At 42.0% G+C, this 22,534-nt stretch overlaps 1 protein-coding gene across 1 annotated transcript in view; it reads left to right on the top strand.

The window, feature by feature from the left end:
* The window catches only part of DLG5 (discs large MAGUK scaffold protein 5), a 183,111-nt gene extending 163,683 nt beyond the window's left edge, over nt 1-19,428 (top strand). Inside the window, exons 27-33 of the mRNA XM_063133172.1 lie at nt 1,418-1,588; nt 4,016-4,212; nt 6,320-6,463; nt 9,326-9,453; nt 10,417-10,526; nt 11,880-11,989; nt 17,697-19,428. Coding sequence (XP_062989242.1) covers nt 1,418-1,588; nt 4,016-4,212; nt 6,320-6,463; nt 9,326-9,453; nt 10,417-10,526; nt 11,880-11,989; nt 17,697-17,800 — 964 coding nt within the window. The 3' untranslated portion in view covers nt 17,801-19,428. The remainder of the gene's footprint in view (nt 1-1,417; nt 1,589-4,015; nt 4,213-6,319; nt 6,464-9,325; nt 9,454-10,416; nt 10,527-11,879; nt 11,990-17,696) is intronic.
* Nucleotides 19,429-22,534: the final 3,106 nt, after the last annotated feature.

The following is a 22,534-nucleotide window of genomic DNA, read 5'->3' on the forward strand; positions in this document are numbered from 1 at the left end:
ACAGGGAGATTAGCCACTAAGCCACCTCTGCGTCCTGAGCTCTCATTTCCGGCAGATCTCTACACTTTCCTGCCCCCTCTGGGTCCTACTGGGGAATGGAAGGACATTTCAGGGCCTTACATTAGTTACTTCTGGTAGGGATGCCACTGGCAGTAGCCGTAGGTCTACCCAGCTTTCTGCAGGCGTAGCTGGGACCTTTGGGGTAGATACACACCTACACACACACACACACACACACACACTGTGCCGGTGGAGGGTGAACTCCACGGCATCCTAACCCGCCTTCAGCCAGTGGATCCGGGTATTAGGATTGCAATGTGAATAAGATTAACACATGCTTTTAAAAAGAATATGCAAGCCAATAGATTTTCTCAGTCATGAATTCCTCGGGGCGGGTGGGGCCTTAAGTAAACTGCTCTCTGAGGCACACACTCCACGTTAGAAGGGAAGCATGAATAATATGGGATGGTAATGGCCTATCTTATAGGAGTGGCTATGATAGCTATTTGATATAATATATGTAACGCATCTAGGTATGTATTATTTATTTATTTATTTATTTATTTATTACATTTTTATACCGCCCAATAGCCAAAGCTCTCTGGGCGGTTCACAAAAATTAAAACCATAATAAAACAACCAACGGTTTAAAAACACAAATACAAAATACAGTATAAAAAAGCACAACCAGGATAAAACCTCGCAGCAAAAATTGATATAAGATTAAAATACAGAGTTAGAACAGTAAAATTTAAGTTAAAATTAAGTGTTAAAATACTGAGAGAATAAAAAGGTCTTCAGCTGGTGACGAAAGGAGTACAGTGTAGGCGCCAGGCGGTCCTCTCTGGGGAGCTCATTCCACAGCCGGGGTGCCACAGCGGAGAAAGTGTTATATGCATATTTTACATAGGTAAAGTGCTATATACATATTTCCGTTGTTGTTATATATGCCCTGAAGCTGAATGAGGAGTTTAGACCTAAATTCTTCTTTTCAATAATATAAACATACTTTGAGGGTAGATTAGAGCCACGGGCAACCTTGCCTGAATCAGGAACGTTCACCAGCTTAGGATCCCTGAGTGTAGTTGCCAGAACTGGAGAAGTGGGAGGGACCTTTAAGGTCCTGCTCCGGGACCAGGCAAAGGCAGAAGGCCATGCTCCTTGTTGTTTTTTCCACAACTGGCAAATCCACAGGATCTATATTGCTAACCAATGGTTCAGGCTGGCATGCACTCTTCTGTTATGTACCTGATGAAGGCTCTGAAGTTTAAGTACACATCATTGCAAGCTAGTTCACTAGGCAAGGCCTCTCACCCAGGTCAAGAAGCTCCTAGTTCATGTCCTGGACTCCCTGGTATATGTCGTAGTTTTAAAAAAATGGGGGAAAAACAGACCTTTTCTCTCTCTTTCATTGCAGGGCGCTTTATGACCGGCTGGCAGAAGTAGAACAAGACTTGAGCTTTAAGAAAGATGACATTTTGTATGTTGACGACACTCTGCCACAGGGGAACTTTGGTTGCTGGATGGCATGGCAGCTAGATGAGAATGCCCAAAAGCTGGAAAGAGGACAGATTCCCAGCAAATACATGTAATTCAATCTCTGAGATATAAATGGCATATATATTATTGTGAAAAGTGGGCGGTTACAATGAAATATGAAGAAAAGCCAAGTATTTCACTCTTCAAAGCTTTGTAATTAATGCTGGAGGGGTATTAAGTTTCCCAGAAATGTTACTTGAGAGAGGTGGCATGTTTTTAATAACACCCAATTAAGGAAACTATTTCGTCAGGTCATTTTTAGTGCCGTTGATCATTGCCCATCTCCTAAAAATGGAAAGGACATTGATTTTGATTCAGACACTAGCCTAACTGGCTTCCCATGGTCATGCCATAGCATTTTTAGACCGGGATGGCATTCGTACTTAATGTTGGACCTTGGGACACATGATGGCACAAAGTTCCCTGCTTTAATCCACTCAGTGAGGGCTTGCTTTTTTCATAAAGATCAAAGAGATCAAGGGGCAGAGGCCCAACTGAGATCCTGATGGAATGATGTATTCACTAGCAACTGATGGGGGGAAAATATTCCTCATTTCTCACTGCCACCTCATGCTTTTTGGATTTGCTCTCTTATCTCTCAGGGCTTTCTTGGTTGTTTCATAGTCTCTCACCACCGTTTTGCAATGGCTTCTCATCAACCTTCTTAATTTCATTCCCGTATTTCATCTTGGAACTGTGGAACTACAGGGTTCTAGTACTGCTCTCTTTCACATTACTTGACCATTTGGACGCCCTCTTTTCCTTCCCTCAGTCCACCCTTTGCTGTGTCTGCATGGTCTAGATTTCATCTCAGCATAGTTATCCCCAAATTCAAAGTTAGATGATCAATGACATAAATCTTACCTGAAAAGTCTGTCCTTAACCAGTTGATTACATAAAATAAGGAATCTTTCAAGATCCTTTTAATAATTCTTCTACGGTCTCAGGGTGGCTTCACTTCATCTTGGTGTAAAGCAGTAGAGAAATGAGTCCACGCCGCCCGGTGGGGGGGAGCAGGGGAAACATGCCCTAACATGAAGGAGCTCCTTTGCATACAGTGTTGTGCATGCAACAGTCTCTGGCTGCAGAAGGAGGAGCTGAACTTTGACATGGTTAGTGTTGGAGGTGGTTCTTGGTTTGGGCCTGCTGAATCAGCTCTCTTTGCAGCGCACCCCAGTTCCTGATGCTGCTGAATCAGTTCTCTTTGCAGCGCACCCCAGTTCCTGATGCTGCCACCTACCATCCACCTTATTGCATGCCTGGAGGATCCCTATTCATTCACTGTCTCCTGGGCTTGTGAATAAGGCTAAAGGACACAGGCTTCCATCGGCCTACCTAGACCTTGGGAGGGAAATGTGTTAATCAAAAGGTTGTCTCCCATGTTCTATTTTTGTTGCTTGTTGTCAAACTGAATAAATACCATTACTTATACCTCAGGTGTGTGGGTGAGGTTGCTACTCAGACATCTCTAAATTGGTGTCCCAGGTTTCCTGGGTGGGGGCTTGAGCCTGAGCTAACCTTAAGGGAAAAACAAACAACCCCTAGACATAGAACCCGGCCCTGGGTACCGACCCAAGGGTTACATTGGTTCAAAGGGATAGTGATGCTTGTTCCCCTCACTACTGCTACCTGTAGTGTAATGGAAGGAAATTTAGTACACATTATTTGGAAGTAGGGGGTGGGAGAGTAAAGGTTTTCTAATCAGTTGTAGAAAATCAGCACATATGTGCTCAGTGTCATACACCTCCACACTACAACAGGTTCTTTTTCTAAGACTGCATTATGTCATGCAGTTCATGTTGTTAGATGAAGCAAGCAGCCCAAACTCTTTGAATTGTTGAGGTGAGTGAAGTCCCTATGGATAGCAAGACGGTCACTTTTGTCCTGAGGAAAATATAAATTAGTGAGAAATGTGGACCTATTGCAGTGGTTTTCAAACTTCCTACCACCAGGGAACCTTTCTTTAAAGACCTTGTCTGCCAAGGAGCTCCTATAGCCCTGCTGTAGAACTCAAGGATATTGCAAAGAATTCTGGGCTGCACACCCACACAGTTCGCAGGTTGGCCCTCACTGCCCTCGAATGAATGGACTGAGAATGCACCCCCAGAACATGCCAGAAATGCTCCCCTGTGGCTGTGCATAACAGAGAAGAAGATCAGTAGTGGTGAACAAGATGTCTTTCTGGGAAACTTGTCTACCATTAATGATCTCCACCCTGAGGAACTCCAAGGGTTCTGCAGAACATGGTTTGAACATTAATGTGACTTCTTCACCTGGCATTCAGCACAGGTGGGAGTAGGTGAGAGTACACTGTGTCTAGATTACCTTTCAACAGGAACCAGGATGTGCCTCACCATGCAACTATAAATGCCTCCCTACTGTTTCCTGACTCAAGAGTTGAGTGTGATTGGTTTTCATAGTCCCTATGTTCAAGCCTTTCAGCTTTTGCCTGACTATTGAAACAATTTCCTCGTAGGATGGAACAAGAATTTTATAGGAGGCACAGCATGTCTGAAGCGAAAGATGAGAACAGCTCCACAAAGACACCATCGGCAGCAGCTCGAAGATCATTCTTTAGGAGGAAACATAAACACAAACGCAGCGGGTCCAAAGATGGAAAAGATCTGCTGGCACTTGATACCATCAGCACAGACTCCATTCCTTTCCTGGATGGCAAGTGACTGTTGAGAATTATCTATATGTATATGTAGTTTGGTAAAAGAAAGCCCACGATTTTTTAAAAAAGGGGGTGGAGGATTGGGGGTAGAGATGCAAATTGTCCAGACATTTTGAGGCAGTTGGGGGTGGGGGGGGGGAAGTGTGTGTGTTTTCTTGACAAAACATGGGATTTTGTAAAAATAGAAAAATAAGCACTACTTTTTTTTAAAGCATTCTTTACAGATCTAAAGTGACTTTGTTGCTTTAAGACTGTTGAGAATTATCTATATCTATTTGTACTTTGGTAAAAGAAAGCCCACAATTAAAAAAAAATAGGGGTGGAGAGTTGTGGGTAGAGATGTAAAATGTCCAGACATTTTGAGGCAGTGAGAGAAAGCACTCTTCACAGATCTAAAGTCACTTTGTTGCTTTAAGACAGCTTCTGGAAGTCTGGTGCCTTCCAGATATTTTGGACTTCAGCTCCTGTCCGCTGAAGTCCAAAACGTTGGGGAAGGATGCTTTAGAAACATAAAACCAGGCTTTCTGTTCCTAATGTTATTTTCTGTATAACTTCATTTGCTTATAAAATTTATCATATTTTAACACTACTTTTAAAAGTTTGTAATCATTGTCTGAATAGATTAGAACTACATTAAATGACAGCATTGGAAACACAGGAGTGCGCATTTACTGTCAAGAATGCACAGTGGTGGTTCTACTCACATGTTAGGAAATAAAATATACTTCAGATCAGTAACTTTAATAAGGAATGAAAGAAATAACTGTGCTTGGGAATCTTACAGTTAAAAAATGTTTTCCCCCATGGCTTCATTATTTCCAGACATTTTACATCTCTGGTCTTCCTGTAAAAGTGTTCTGACTACAACATTTTTAGAAATTATTATGGGGAGAGTAAAGGCTGGCTAACTATATTAATATTTTATTTTAAAGTCTAAAAGAAAATAATGAACAAAGCTGTTCAATTTTTTTTTTGGGGGGGGGGCAAAAACAGTGCCCAGAATCGCACCCCACCCCCAATTTTTTTTTCCTGGGCTCTCACATCTGTAATTGGGGGAGATCAGCCCACTAAACCCTGTGGGTGTTCATAGCTGTATTGCACTATCCAAACACAAGGATGTTTACACTTTCCATGTCCCATTCTCGTACCCTCTTAATCTTTTACATAAAGATTGATTAGTGGAGCCCATAATCCCTTATTCTTCTTATATGCAAGGTAGATGAGCAGCTGGAGGCTCCTTTTCCAGAGGAGGGTAACTACTGGCATCTATCCACAGCAGTCCGTTCCTACTCTGCAGGGAACTCCAGTCCATAAAGTCCTTAATCCTTTCCCTTAATGTCTTCCTTCCTGATGAAGACGTGTGGCCCGTCCCACTTCACTCTTTTAAATACAAAGTAGGGCAAAGGAGGACAGGGCTCCTGCATCTTTAACAGTTGTATTGAAAAGGGAATTTCTGCAGGTGTCATTTGTATATATATGGAGAACCTGGTGAAATTCCCTCTTCATCACACCAGTTCAAGCTGCAGGTGCCCTGCCCTCTTTTAAACCTGGTCACTCTATTATATAGGAGTATATAACATATTAGGAGGCAATAATTTTGGAAAGTTTGGATTTAAAAAAAATTATTTATAAAGTAAATATTTTAATACTAAGTTTCTTGTTGTTCCAATACATAACCAATACAGCTCATGTCTCAACAAAATTATTTATTTGCTTTTATGTCATAAACCCTTCCAAAATAAGTTAATTTTGCCCATCGGTAAAATACCCAAATTCTTAAATCCATTACAAAATGGATGATAGGGTTTTTTCAGTTCACACCAATGCATTTTTTTCCTGCAGATAGCATGACTCTAAATCTTTTGTCCGTAGCTACGAAGCTCAGTTTTAGAAGTAAAATATATTGTTTTCTGAATTATTCCTAACAATCTGTTTCCTTAATACCTTTTCGGGAGCTTTACATTCAGGTTTTGTACTGTTAATGATTTCAGATTCACAACTTTCAGATAGGCTTCAGTTATGTCCATTATCATGCCCGGTTGCATGTTACGGGACTAGGAAAAACTGGGGGGGAAATGTAAGCAATTCTCTCTTTGTTTCCAGACACTGTAAGCCTTGCTTATCAACGAGTCCAAAAAGTAGACTGCACGTCTCCTAGGCCTGTGCTTATTCTAGGGCCCCTGCTTGATGCTGTGAAGGACATGTTAGTCAAGGAATCTCCAGGGAAATTTTCCAGGTGTCCTCTTGGTGAGTATGTCAACACAGAAAGTTCTCTGATAATGAAGAGTATCGGAGGAGTAATAGAAACACAGTGGTTGCTTTACGTGTTGTGGGCAGCGTCAGCTCTAGGTTTTTGAGGGCCCTTGGACAAGACCGCCTCCACGGGGCCCCTCTCTCATTGAGTCCACCTTCCCATCTCCATTGTTAACAGATAGTCCACTTCCTCCCGCTCATCATTGTCACCACTTGTTTGCTTGAAAGGTAAAGAACTAGTGGCCAAATAGGTAGGGGCATCTGCTGCTCCTTCTTTCCACCACATCGCTCTGTGGACCAGAGCGAGAGGCAGGTGAAAAGGCAGGTTACAATGGTGCAGAGGAGGAGGAGGAGGAGCAACAACTCCACGGGGCTCTTGTTAGTGGGTACCCAACCATGCCTACCCTTGATGCTGGCCTTGATTGTGGGTAATCCAGATGTCTTTAACCATGACAACACTTCAGTTCCATGGCCATCAAATTGTCCCAGCCCTCAGACTGCAATATGGAGCAAACACAATAAAAATGGAAACCTGTTTTCCCAGCAAGTGCTTCTTTTTTAAAATCGCTCCACTCCTTTGTCCGTTTCATGTTCTTGGCTCATTCTGAGGCATGGCCTAAAAGATCACTGAAGACCTCTCTCTGATCTTGGGCTTTTGCCATTTGATATTTTTCGTATGTAAGCCTGTAAGCAGTATTGAGGCGCTTTCCAGTGCAATCTTATGCATATTTAGACAGAAGAAAAAGGCCTTCAGCGTGGCTGGCTGGGGCACGCTGGAAATTGTAGGATTAAACACAGGTAGGATTGTTCATAAATAATAAATTTGATTAATGATGATGATGGTATCTAAGTCCCTTCTGGATTGTGCCTTGTGACGTGTTTTCTGTTGTTGCCATTGTTGTTTTAATTAAATGTTATTAATATAAAAAGGGAAATAAAAGAAAGCCACAATGACAATCTACCATCTTCGGTTGGTTCGCCAACTACGGCCTCTCCTGGACAGGGAGAGCTTGGCCACGGTGGTACAGGTATTGGTAACCTCAAGATTGGATTACTGCAACGTGCTCTATGTGGGGCTGCCCTTGAAGCTGCTCCGGAAGCTGGAGCTAGTGCAGAATGCTGCAGCTCGGCTGTTGTCTGGAGCTGCCCCTTTCCAGCATGTAACTCCTCTGCTGAGGGAACTGCACTGGCTGCCTATTCGCTACCGGGCCAGGTGTAAGGTTCTTGTACTGGTGTACAAAGCCCTAAACAACTTGGGACCAGGATACCTGAGAGAGCGCCTTCTCCCTTACCAACCTGCCCGGTCACTGAGGTCATCCGAGGGCCTGCTCCTGGTGGTTCCATCTAGATCCATCCTCCGATTGGAGTCCACCAGGGGAAGAGCCTCCAGCGTGGTGGCTCCCGTCCTGTGGAATTCCCTGCCTCTGGAGGTCAGGCAGGCTCCGACCTTGTACTCCTTTCGGCACCTCCTGAAAACATCTTTATACCAAGAAGCCTTTCCTTAATATGCAGCCTTGAATCTCTGTTTTTTGCTTCTTTTAAATTTTGTTTTAACTGTTTTATTCTGTTTTTATTTTCATTTTATCTTGTACACCGCTCCGAAATTTTTCAATGGGGAGCGGTATATAAATATTCTAAATAAATAAATAATAATAAATAAGTGTGGACTATTTATACAGGATGTAGATTAACCTTGCTATTTCCTTTCCCTTCTGTATAACTTTTTGAATGTGTTGCTCTGTTGTTTAATACTTTATTCCTTTTGAGAAAGTGCTTCCCAGTAGCTATAGCTCCAGCATGGAAGTGTTTATCTACAAACATGATTCTCTTCAACAGATTCTCTGTACTACCATGTGGCTTTATCACACTTTGGAGCTGGCTAGACAACTGCTGCAACAGCCTCCTCTACCAACACACACACACACACACACACTCTAACCCAGTCTGGACGTAACACTGGCAATTCCTGAATTGTTTAGTCCATGAATTGTGGAGATGAGCAGAGCACACAAGTTGCGCTCTCATCTTTTCTGCTTTTAACCAACAACCAAGGAATGCCCTGTTTTGGGGTTGTTTCAGGACTGTCTGAACCCAGAAACTCTGGGTTGTTTAACCCATAAACAGCCCAGAATTTTCCAAATTTGGTCATTAAAGCTTTCTCCCTGCAGCAATGCTACATTCCTCCCTACCCCAGCCACCAGCCCATTCTAACTAACAAGTAGATGACATATCATGGGTATTAGCTTGTGTTAATATTGTGCTTTGGAGATCTATATTCCTTGATGATCCAGATAAGCCCTTTAGTGTCCATACATAATTGCAGTTAATTGGTTTAAACATTAGTGTGCGTTTACAGGTGGCTACTAGGAGGAGGGCTTTCTCCACTGTGGCACCCCGGTTGTGGAATGAGCTCCCCAGAGAGGTCCGCCTGGCGCCTACACTGTACTCCTTTCGTCGCCAGCTGAAGACCTTTTTATTCTCTCAGTATTTTAACACTTAATTTTAACTTAAATTTAAAATTTACTGTTTTAACTCTGTATTTTAATCTTATATCAATTTTGCTGCGTGGTTTTATCCTGGTTGTGCTTTTTATACTGTATTTTGTATTTGTGCTTTTAACCTGTTGGTTGTTTTATTATGGTTTTAATTTTTGTGAACCGCCCAGAGAGCTTCAGCTATTTGGCAGTATAAAAATGTAATAAATAAATAAATAAATAAATTCAGACACACACTCACATTGAGAGGCAGAAAGAGAGAGAAACTTGGGTCAGAAGCATCTGTACACCATCGTTTTGTTAAATTCATGTTCTCTGGCTAACAATGAATAAAGTGTTTGTTTTTGTTCGTCTCAAACAGAGGTGATGAAAGCTTCTCAACAAGCCATCGAGCGGGGTGTGAAAGACTGTCTATTCATAGATTATAAACGTAGGAGTGGACATTTTGACGTGACAACTGTTGCCTCAATAAAGGAGATAACAGAGAAGGTGCTTCCCTTTTATGGTAGCCTTATCCTCTGGTTTTTCTCCACAGAAAAAGGCACACGATGGCAGCTCTTCAGCTGTAGATAAGCACGTTTTGTTCTGTAAGCTTCTTGGACGGGAGACCATCTGGTAACCATATGAAAACTGCTCTGAGTTTTTTGGAGACAGTACAGGGTAGAAGGGATATATTAATCAAATCAAATATAGGTCCTTCTCATTTGAGTGGAAACGCTTATATTTAAACACTGAATAGGCACGTTGTCTGATACTTTCATTTTCAGTATTAGTGCAGTGTGGTAGCTCAGAAGGCAAGCCAAGAAATCTAACCTCAAATATTTCTAGAGCCCTTGTAGTAACTAGGCATTGTACAAAGAACAGAATAAGAGTTGTAAGCCAAACTCCATGAGCCAAACTCGATGTGATGGGGCAGCCATGATTTCTAAAATGAGAGGTGGGAGGGTCTACCTTTTACTTCCAAACAAACACAGCTGAGGGGATGGGAGTCCTCCCTCACCTTATATCCTGATACGCTTCAGGCACTTTTTCCCCTCAGGTGTAAGGGGGAAGATTCAGTTCCCCTTACCTGAGCCCATTTTTTAAAAGTAGACCACGCCCATTGGCTGTTTTAGACATTAAAACAGGCACATGAACGAATGTGGCTGCTCCCATCACATCTCGTTTGGCTCTAAGAAATAGGCGGGAAAGATAGAGGAGGGGAGTGAGTTGAGAATAGCAGGCCAAAGTGCTGAGTCTTTAAAAGGCATTTAATGCACAGAATGGAAAAAGAGGAGTGGCATAACCTTAATAGTGAGTGGGATAGCTTAGTCAAGCTGAAGTTGTGTTATAGCCTTAAGCAAGCTGTTGTGCTGTTCTCTGCAAACAATATGGGGCTCATAATACTAACTCACCTTATGTAAGGATTATTTAAAAAATGGATATGTAATTAATTAATTTTTGATTTATTAGGACTGCCACTGTCTCTTGGACATCGCTCCTCACGCCATTGAGCGGCTCCACAGTATTCACATCTACCCAATTGTCATCTTTGTTCGTTACAAAAATGCCAAGCAAATCAAGTAAGTGTGAAATGTGGAGCCTTTACGGGTCTCTTCCTTGCCCCCACCCACCCACCTCTACCCTTGTTGGCATCTTGCTTTTCTCATACAAAGGTGGTTCTTGTTTGAGGGTTAAATGCTTGCAGCAGTGAGATATCGGGGCACCAGTCCTGGTACATCCCCTCTCTTCACCAGCTGCCCCAGGCTCAAACTGCTTCTGTGCATTGACTATAGTATACAAGTAAGGCATATGCCTGATCAGCCATGTTAAGGGCTGCAATTTTGCATTGGATGATTCACATATAGGCACTGGTGGTTAATAATGAAATCAAGAATATTTAGCACATGGGTTCTCAACAAGGGGGGAATTCTCCCCCGGGGGAGAATTTTAGGGTTCCAGGGGGGGAATTGGGACCACTATTCAGCAAAGTATGATGTCCTATAGATTATGTCTTCCTACACAGGTTATTAAAAACGTCCCAGAAAAGTGGCATGTTGTCTGCAAAAGCCAGGCCTTTGCTCTCTTTTCCCTCCCTCCTTCGCAATTCTAGAAGTTTCAAGCTTCCCATTTAAAGGGGCAACGCAAAACATGGGAGCTGAGAATGTAAAAGGGCCCATGCTTTGCGTTGCCCCTTTAAATAGGACTAATATAGAAAAAAATAAAAGATTTTCAATATTATGTGCATATTATTTGGAATGCACCTTTTGAGTTAGACCATCTTGGGCAGGGGGAAATTATATTCTGAACAACGGTGAAAGGGGGGGAATGGAGCAAAAAAGGTTGAGAACCACTGATTTAGCATTTTTAGATGCCCCAAGGTATTAGTGTTATACAGTGATTACGTTCAGAACAAACCAAACTGGAAGAGAAAGAAGAAAGGGGCAAAAAGTGAAGTGGTCAAACTAATAAGTTAAATAAGAAAATGGGAACAGGAAAATTCGCTGTTACAACCCATCTGCGGAAGCAAGCCAGGCTTGGGAGCAAGTGGCTACCGACCGGGCTTGGAGTGGGCAGATGCCCTCCTGCTGTATACAGAGAAGATGCTTGCAGGGGATTGGGCAGCCACCAGAAGCCTTAGACAGAACTAAGACAGTTTTCCTGCCGCATTTGTCAACATTGGCTCTGTGCGAATACCTGCTTGTGCTGGCCGGCTGCCTTTCCAGTTGCAGCTGTTCACAGTTTAGCTGCTCCTGCTGCCACCTTTGCGTACCACCTTGCCTTTCGTACTGGGCACCAGGTGGCGCTCTCCACACACCACTGTATTTGTTCAATCAGATTTGGCTGCAGATCTGTTTTGCCCCCCCCCCTGTATCTGTCTTGTGTCCCCTGAAAAATTAAGCATTTAATAAGCTTCTTATATTTGTGTGTTGCAGAGAGCAGAAAGACCCCATCTTCCTGAGGGACAAAGTTACGCAGAAACATTCCAAAGAACAATTTGAGACTGCTCAAAAAATAGAACAGGAATATAGCAAGTTCTTCACAGGTTTGTATTTAATTGAAGTTACATAAATGTGTCCTTGGGTACTAGACACATCCTTTTTGATACATGCCACTAAGGAAGGAGTTGGATTCAATGGCCTTATAGGCCCCTTCCAACTCTACTATTCTATGATTCTATGATTCTACTCACTGTCTTAATGTAAGAATCTGCATAACCTCTAGACATGTATGGTTGTCAGAACTGTGTATGGCATTGTTTGGGAACAGTCTTAATGAAACAGCCACACTTCGCGTGCCAAAGATCTGTTTGGTCATGGGTATAAATTGGAGCGATCAATTCTTCTTTGTGGGTTCTGTGCAGTCCCACATAAAATAATGTGTATGTGTAGACTACAGGAAGGGATTTCTACAGTTTTGGAAAGTAAGGACTGCTTGCTACCTCCCTCTCACCCAGGCGTAGTAGGAGCTTCTGAGTGGGCCAAATGCTGTTGGTTATTCCTGATTGTACCTAATAGGCTTCTACATTTTTCCCATCATGCAATGGAGCGCAGCGAGCTTGGAGAAATTCTTTCCTCCATGGTGACGCACGCAGTCTCTGTACCTTAAGCCCGGAAGAGAAGGCTTCCCCTTCAACTCCCAGAAGACTTTCTGCTTCCTCCATGGGCAGGCAGACTACGACAGAGCTTCCGTTTTTATGAGCCCTGCATTCACACACACCCAAAAAGAACAGAAAAATAAATCCTCTTAGTAAGCAGGGAGTGTCTGAGCAGGGAGAGATCCCTGGATCAGGTGTCCTCATCCCAACCGAGTTAGCAGAAGGGACACATAGGCATGGTTCAGACAACACGCTAAACCATGCTGCTTAACCACAAAATGGATTCCCTTAACCATTTTGTGGTTAAGCAGCATGGTTTAGCGTGTTGTCTGAACCAGGCCACTCACACACAAGGCGCTGAAAAGAGCACAGTTGGGTTCCCACTGGACAGGGGCCGCCCCAACGACCTGCAAAGGGTTGCCTCCCTTGACTTCATGGCACCACATCCCATCACCCTCCATAGCTTCCTTCTGTCCATAGCCACACGCGCCATGCTACACAGCACAGGTTTTTCCCCACCGAGCCTGGGGATGAGCAAGTACCAGACCGTTGCAGCTCTCACAGCCTCTCTAGGTCCTATTCTCACCAATGCAGACTTTTATTACCTGCTCCCCTCAGAGGGCGATAGTGAGACGGATCCCACAAGCACCCAAAGCAGGACTCAAACCCCTTTCTTTCTGGAAAACCCTAAGAGGCTTGCAAACCCTAGAGCCACCTCTCCTGCAGCATCAACTTCAGACTACGTTCCATTAGGAGAGATGAAATCCAGATACTCAAGCGGAGACAGTTTTAGTCTCAGATTCCTCCCACAGCCCCTGCAGTTCTAGAGAATCCCCACTGGGTAGGTGGGAGGGAGGATTCTGTGAGAGAGGATGGGGAACACTCGGAAGAGGAAAATGTCAGGGACAAGGCAGTCCAGGGTAGACTACTCCTTCACAAAAGCTTCTTTAAAGCCAAGGGGACCCTATGACTTCTTTCCATCAAAGAGCCACAGCAAAGCTCCATAACTGAGGAATTGCCTCAGCTGTTCTCATTCCCCGCCCCCGCCCCCCGCAACTCTCTCTGTTCCTTACCAGCCAACACTGATGACACCAGTGAACGAATGCAGCATCTAAGCCTAAATTGCACCATTGCTTCTGTGGCATGATGGGATGCAGGACCTAGCCACTGCCAGGATGGATGCCCCTGGCTCTGCTCTGACCTCCAAGGCTTTCATCCCCTCCTATTCAAATGAATTGTGAATGGAACAGCATGACAAGAGACCTAAGGCCACCCAATGCAGGGATTTCCAGTGCCATCCATAGTATTCAGGGCTTCCTCCACAGCCTTTGTTTGTGAGTCTAGAAAATGCCTCCTTAGGTAAGGAAATGAAAGATGCTCAGGAAAGATTTCCTTTCCATATTTTTTCTGGAAGATTCCTCAGTGGACACATGCCAAGTTGGAGCCAAAACTATGGCATCTAACAAAGTAGCCAGACATAACCTTTGGTTACATAACTTCGGGTGCCAAATCTAAAGTGAACTTCTTCTGAGTCCCACTTCCCAGAAGATTCTTTGGGGACCTCTTGGAAGCTGCCCTTGTGGACACAAAGGATGATAAGGGGAACCGTCCCAAAGAGATGTCTCTGAAATAGACTTTTTGTTGCGGCAAGCCTTCCTATCTTTCCAAAACCAAAAAGCCTAGATGACCACAATGCTTGAGCAAGAATTAAGTATGTCTTTCCCTTAACAGGGATCCCTGTTAGGTAGCATCTGAGATTTGTGGCAGTTTAGAGAGAATCCACAAGCAATTGTTGGCTACTGGAAATAGAGATGTCAAATTTCCAAAAATTTTGAAGCCATGGAAAAAACCCAGTTTTTTTCCGGGTTTTTCGGGGGGTAACGGAAATTTTCAGAAAAATTGAAATAATGCAATATTAGCACTTTTTACAGATTGAAAGTCACTTTGTTACTTCAAGAACATAATATGTAATTATGTCCAAGTTGGTTTGGCATAAAATTATTACATTTGGTAATGTAATAATGTAAAGTAGTGTATTCAAACAATTATTACAAATTTAATTTACTTTTTTTGGATAACAAATGAAGCTACAAGCTCCTGAACTGTTAGGAACACCTGAACTGTGAGGAACCTCTTTGGTTCTGCCAGTTTATGAGGAGCAGGCAAAAAATCAATTTTTAAAAACAACAACTGAAGAAACCACCACCATTAGTAACAAAGAAAATTATTTATGTCTCCGCTTGTCCTCCAGTGTCAAAACATAAAGCCCCCATTCCCATAAAAAGAACTGAGAAAAATGGGGGGGGGGACCAATATTCAATGAATATGCATGAAATTTAATCAGACTCATTTCCTGACCTATAGCTATCAGTATTAGTTTCAATCTCTGCTTCAGTGGCAGTGCCCCCTAGAGGCAGAAATGCAGCTTGCTCTTGCCTTTGAGAGTTGTAGTCTCAGTTTGCAACCTAGGACTTGCTTGTCCTTGGTGCACAGGCATTGTAATAATCTGATACTGTACAGTTTTTAGAAATCATTTGGAGAAGTAAATATCTGAACACCTTGTCTTAAATATTTTATTCATCATGCTAAAATAAAACATCCCGTAATCCGGTTTTTCTTCATTTTTTTCAATTTTTCCATTTGGGGGGGGGGGGGACCAAAAAAGGCTTTGGGAAAAAACGGAAAAAAACCGGGTTTTTTTTCAAATTTTTGCGGGGTTTTTCCGGGCCTTCACATCTCTAACTGGAAACGGTAGTCCATGGTTATGCCCTGGAATATATAAGAACATCCAGAGACACTAAAAACGAATGGATCTCAAAAGCAACACTCCACCTTGTAGAGATCAACACAATCTGAGAGATGACAGAAAGAGCCACATTTTTTCTCAAGATGAGAGACAGTTCCATTTTCTGCTTTCCCTTTACTCCTTTACTACGTTCTTTTCTGATTTATGGTTGTCCTTTGACTGAAGCATCTAGGGGACAATGAAGGGAGCCCCACCTGCCCTGGATTTTGGGAACAGAGATTGCCCTTCGGGACCCAAAGGAGGGGTTGAGGGAGCTAAGCTGTCCTTTTCCCCCTCAAAAAGAATAGAAAACCTAAGTATTCTTTATAGTACATGCTTGCTGTATTTGTATTTTTCTATACTGACGTTGCTGGTGGTAGAACAAAGACAAATATGATGGGCCTTATACAATGCACGGAATTTGCAGGGTTTTACTTTTTTTTAGAGTAGCATTCTTTTAGCATACCTTTCTTTTAAAAGTGAGCCTTCACAATATAAGTGACAGTGGAGTCTACCACTAGCATCTTCTGGGAGGTGAAGAGGAGTGACCAGTTTTAATGGAATACTCCCTACATGTGGTGTTAAAACTTCTTAAGTCTGAACCCCCTAGAAAGGGGGTGGAAGGAATTTCCTGGCAGTTTCCCCTGATCTTACTCAGAACCTGACTAGGATGTCTGTTAAAATGTTTAATTTCATATAACTTTTCATTGATGTGTATATTTGCTGTTTCATTGATCCCCTGAATGCAACCGTCAGATGTTTTACTAATCAGCCATGCTTGTTTTACTAATGAAACCCATAAACGGACAACTTCTCCAGCTTGTTTTAATCGTCGTAAATAGTAGCTTGTTGCTACAGCCATTGCCTCTATGTGTATTGCTGCCTGACTCCTAAACTTAGCCTCCTGCTTAACCATGTGAGGGTTTATTATGCTATAACAGGGTCCCTCTGACCATATTTAGATTTAATGTGTAAACTTTGTCACCTGATGCCGCTGAAAATAGCTTTCAGAGGGCTCAATAACAAAACAGTTGTCTTAGAGGATCATAGTTGTGGGGGCCTGACTGCTTTCTGCTCCTGCCATTTTTATTTTTTTTTAGTTAGCTAAAGCATCTGTGTATTGAATATCTTTCTGTACATCTCCTGCCGTTCGACTTTCTATCTTCCCATCTCTTTCTAACAAGGAGTTACCAAAATTAAGAAGGCTTCTTCTTTTCCCATGTCATGGTGTGATCTCTGTGGATGAATCTGCCCTCGGATTATGGTTCAGTACTTACATGCCAAACATACATGTTCAGGGGGAAAAGCTTTTTAAAAAAGGATGTAGCATAAGACAATTTTGCACAACAGTCACAAGACTATTGGAAAGTGCACTCTCTTCAGTTGCTGAGGTCCCCTTTGAGCATGCATGAACAAGGAATATGCAGTCTCCATACAGGGTCTAGCAGCTTATGTGAATCCAATGTGTTGACTGAAGACATCTGAATTCCATTTCACATGCTTTCAGATGTTCCCTATGCTAAGCCAAGAATTACTGCATCATGTCCATATAGTAAAGGTTTATAAAGAAGCACACAGTGGCTGGGTTCAGACAATCACATTGGGGGAAGAAGCCATCGTGGCTGTTCCCCCTACCCCTGGGCATGTCGTGCACATTTGCATTATTCCCGGTGCTGCAACACAGGTTGGCACATGGCAGGGGAGGTGTCACACCCACCCTAGGACCCATGGCGTGCAGTAGAGGTTGTAAGGTGGGTACAACCCCGTGCCAAGTTCAGATGACATGCCAACCTGCACTGCAGCATGGAGAATAATGGTGCTCACATCTGCAGCACGCCCAGGGCTAGGGGGAGCAGCCACAATGGCTTCTTGCTCCAATGTGATGGTCTGAATCCAATCCAGAGTTTTCCCTGCCTTATCCTGATTGCTAACCCAAATCAGGTTCATTTACTCACAGGACTATTTTGCAAGGATCCAAATAGATGCTTATAGGGAAACTGCTTATGCAGGTTTAGTTTCACTTGTTATTTCACACTGCAGCAGTTCCCATTGCCAAAGAGACAAATTACTCATTGAACTACTGAGTGGCTTTTTCTTGAACCCTGTAGAATTGGTGCAGTGAGAAAAATAAAACCAAGCCACCTCAATGTATACAATTCACTGCCACGCATGCACAGGTTGCTAAATGGGGGATACCCCTTGTATTGGCACCTTGAACTCTTTGGAGAAGGGATAGGATACAGGATGAAAGGAATTAAAGAAATGGGAAGGATTTTTTTCTTAATTTAGGGTGATTTGACTTCTTGGTGCTAGTGCATATTCTGAAAACGAACAAGGGAATTGATTGGTGTGTGATACTTCTTTTGACAGGAATTGTCCAAGGAGGCCCTCTTTCGATCATTTGCACTCAGATCATGACGACAGTTGATCAAGAACAAAACAAAGTCCTGTGGATTCCAGCTGGCCCGCTATAGACACATGCTGTGAAATGACTGAAGTTCTGCAAGGGATTGTACATCAACAATTGATGGGGGGACTGTGGTCCATTTATAGCTGCTTGATTGGTGGGTACACAAACTAGAGGTCATCGTGAGCAACGTTCTCTGCGAAGTGTGCTTGGAAGGCCATGTTCCTTTCACCGGCAGAAGTCTTATACATATGTTTCTGTACAAATGGACAGATGCAGAATTTCCTTTTTCATAAGAAGACTTTGTGATGCTGCAAAAGAGAGAGAGAAAGAAACCCTTTAGGATACGTTTACAAAACCTCTTCACCCCCAACCCAAGTATTTGGTGGTTCGTGTTTACTTGAATCTTTTTTTTTTAATTAACTACAAACGACCTGTTCAGGTTTCCCTGTTCCCCCTGCTTCTTTCTCCTCTGCTTCTAATACAAAAAAGAAAAAGAAAAAAAGCCACCCACAACAGAGTGGAGTTTCTACATGCTGAGTGAGAATGACTTTTACATGGAAGTGTGTGGTTCTGTCCTTCAATAGCAGCCATTTTACTTCTGAATAAGTGCATGAATTGTGAATGGGTTTTTCTCATAGGTACTTGTTTCTAGAGTGAATTCAGGGGGAAGAAGCACTCCTCCAATACATGGGGTCAGGCCACTGTTCGTATTTCATAAACTCTTTGTCTGTTAAAAGTTATTGGCTTCCTTTATGCATGAATTTAATATTTAAATGTCAGGATTATCCAATCAAATTGTGCTCATTGTGTATTCAAAAATAATAAGTTTGGGTTGCTGGGCCTGTGTTAAGCAGTAAATCAGAAGGTTTAATAGCTGGGCCTAGACTGCTTTATTTTATCACGTGTAGGTAGTCTATGTAATTGGAAGCTTACATTGCTCAAGCTTTGTTCTTTGGAGTGTAATAGCCATAAGGATTTTTATTTAATTAGAAGCACAGTCTCTTAGGGATTTGACAACTCTAGTGTGGTCCTGTAACTGTTAGTTTTGCCACTGTCAACAAATACAGTGTGTTTGCTTTGTTTTTGTTACAATTTGTATTTCCTGACTGTACCAAATTCCATTGTATGTTTCTTTTTTGCACTTCTGACTTCATTTTCCAACTGTTATGTTTTTGTTTTTGTTTTGTAAAAAAAATATTGCATGTCATGTTTTGTAGGTACTGTATCTTTGAGTAGGGCTGCATTTGTGATGACTGTTCCTAACATTTCATTATGTAGATTGATTTTTTTTCTTTTGTTTTTGCCCTTCAGTTTTTAGTGTTTCCTTTTTATTTACATTAATTTAAAAAAGGGATTCTTCTTGCACAGTTGTTCAAAGACAAAATTTGGTTGGAAATTTTAACCTCTGTTTTGCAGATACTATTTTATAGCTCAAAATACGGGAGAGAGAGGAAAACATGTAGAAAGACTATTGATAAATTCTTAGTTGAAATACTGTTTATAAGTTAAGGGACAACAGTTATATATTTTTTTTAAAGGGGGAGACCAGAGTTGGACTTCAGCGGTACGATGGAAACAAGCCGGTACTGTTGCAAACATTAATTTTCTGTACTAAAAAAAGTCACTTTGTATCAAAACAAAAAGTTAAAGAAACTGAGTATTGTGTTAAATAAAGGTCAATTTCTATAACTTGACTTTGTATGGAAATGTTGCAGATTCCCCTGTACTGACTCCATTATTCGGTTTATTGCTGTCAGCCAGAAATAAAATGACGAAAAGCAAAGCATTACAGAATGAAAACATAATCCAAACAGGCATTTGTAACAGTTGTTTGACACAAAAAATATTTTTCCTCTTCTAGAGAGCAAAAAAGGTTCCAAATATATGTCACTGATAAAAGGTACCTGTAACAGTAATGACCCCAGAAACCTTATGAATGCAGATGAAAATTCCAAGTAAATTTTGCTTAGGTTCTGACTACAACAAATGCAAAATTCCAGTACACTTTTTGCAGTTGCCGTTTTAACAAAATACGTTTTTGAACATGTTTCCCAGTGAACACATTCCTGCCTGATGGAAGTGAGTTTTGGTACATGAGAAGAGCCGTGCTGGATCAGACCAAGGAGTCATCTAGTCCAGCAGTCTGTTCACACAGTGGCCAAGTAGATTGTCCCTTGCTTCCAGCATATGAAGCAGGCTGGGACCCAGAAATCCAAGGGAGCCCAGGCAGTGTAGCTGTGATGGTCCATTGAGGGAGTACCTGGAGAGCACCAGGTTGCAGAAGCCTGGCATAAGCTTTCATAGCTGCAAGTCCACAAAAAGGGCACAAATGTGTATGCGGAAGGGGGTATGTTTTGCTCAGGCCAACAGAGGGTCCAGCCCAGGCTGCAACCCCATTACAGTGAAAGGCAGTATGCTATAGTGATTAGAGTATTGGACAAGGACTCAGGAAATCCAGGTTCTAGTCCCCAATTGGCCATGAAGCTCACTTGGATGACTTTAGGCCAGTCTCTGGCTCTCAGCCTAACCTACCTCAGAGGGTTGTTGGGAGAATAAAATGGAGAGGAGGAAGATTATGTAAGCCACCCTGGGTTTCTTGCAGGAGGGGAAAAAGCAGGATATAAATATATTAATAAATATAAATGCAATAATAAAAAAATATGATATGGGAAAAATGAGGCTAACTTGTAGGTCATGCTTCAGGGTATTTGTGGAAATTTATTTCTTATCTATATACTTGTGGTGCAGATCTTGTGAGATTTGTTGGCGCCCATCGGAAGCAGTGTTACAGCAGATCAAGCAACATTCTAAACAGTGTATGGCCCTTTTCTAGAAAAGACAAGAGATTTCAGTTCTTGTGCAGTTAAACCAGGACTTAATGTATGTTATCAATTCATAGTATGTGTGGGCTGTTATATTACAACTTTGTTCTGGGACCCCCAGAAATGATGCTTTGGCCTTCATTCTGCAAATGCAGAGCCTTAAAATATAGTTCAAACAAGAGGCCCTAGCAGGCACACAATTTGCAGCACTTTGTAAACTTTTCCCATACTAACATGGGTCAGGGCAGGAGAAGTACTTCCCTGAGTTCTGAGAAATCTTAAAATGGCAAAGTCATGCCATACCCCACCCACCCTTATCTCCCACACAGAGATTTTGGACCAGACAGCTCAGGCTATAATGCTATTCTTCATTCAAGATCTGAAGAGCCAGTGCTTCCATGGGTAATTATAGAAATCTAGCATTTCTAAACTCAGATTGATGTAAGTAGATTTGACAGCTAGGCGAACTGACTTGGAACACAAGAAGCGCTCTGTTGAATCAGGCTGGCATTCTGTTCCCATGGTGGTCAACCAGATGTCCGTGACATGAGTGCAGTGGCTCTCTCCCACTTCTTGTAAGCGCAGCAACTGGTAGTCAGAGGCATCCTGGCTCTGATACTGGGGGTTAATATACAGCCATGTTGACTAGCAGCTCTTGATATCCTTATGGTTGGTCTAATCCCAGAATACACTGAAGGATGAACATATTCCACACTCCACTGAATCCCCACTTTCCTGATTAGGGATCTCGCATGGCAATCCCTTTGGTTTTTTTTTATTTTTATTTTTATTACATTTTTATACTGCCCAATAGCCGAAGCTCTCTGGGCAGTTCACAAAAATTAAAACCATCTGGGATTTCACTTCCCAAACATACCCTCACAATCGTAACGAGTAGAAACGGTTTTAGGTTCAGTTAAGGAAAGGGCACAGATTCCCTACCCACCAGTATCTACTGTGCAAAACACAGCAGGGCCTTCTTCAGTTCCCTGTTCCAAACTTTGCTTCAGTTCTAGGTGATAAAGTTAATCTGCATGCTTTATTTAGCAAAAACAAGAAAAAGTCCACAAAAGCTTTCTAAAGGGTCCTGCCTATGCTGGCACATTCCCAGGTAGGATTGCACAGAACTGAAGAAGAAGAAGAAGAAGAAGAAGAAGAAGAAGAAGAAGAAGAAGAAGAAGAAGAAGAAGAAGAAGAAGAAGAAGAAGAAGAAGAAGAAGAAGAAGAAATCTTACCCAGAGAGCCTTCTGAATTTCCTTCCTTCCATTGCCAACGGTCTGAGCATTCCCACTTTGGGCCACTACGCAGCAGACATTTCAAAATCCTATAGAAGATATATTTTATTCCTTTTAGGCAATCCCTGCTTGTCCATCCCTATGATTTCACTTATTTTAAATCGTCCCTTTATTAACCTTGTATTTTATGTATAATTTTATTAAACATATTTTTATACTGACCGTCACCTTTTGGTATCAGGGTGGAATATAAAATGTAATGAAAATTCTATTACACTCTGGAATAAAAACAATAAAATAACATCAACTGCAACAATAAAAGGCAGGAAAGAAATAAGATGGACAATTCATTGTAGTGTTATTCTCTCCTTAATCAAGTCTTTTAAAGTACAACTCTTTGTATGCCACGATTCCACAACAAGCTCAGAAAAACTGCACTGTGCCGACAGTAGCTTCATAGGAATCTCAGATCATTTTTAGAACATACTTCTAGCTAGAGATGTGGAGGCCCAGGAAAAAACACGGAAAAATTCGGGGGGAAACTGTTTTTTTTCCGAAGCCTTTTTTTGTTTTCCTCCCCAAAATATTTGAAAAATTGAAAAAATGAAGAAAAAATGGATTATGGGATGTTTTATTTTAGCATGATGAATAAAATGTTTAAGACAAGGTGTTCAGATATTTACTCCTCCAAATGATTTCTAAAAACTGTACAGTATCAGATTATTATAATGTCTGTGCACC

This window comes from Elgaria multicarinata, chromosome 8 (genome assembly GCF_023053635.1).
Source record: "Elgaria multicarinata webbii isolate HBS135686 ecotype San Diego chromosome 8, rElgMul1.1.pri, whole genome shotgun sequence".
NCBI lineage: Eukaryota > Metazoa > Chordata > Lepidosauria > Squamata > Anguidae > Elgaria > Elgaria multicarinata.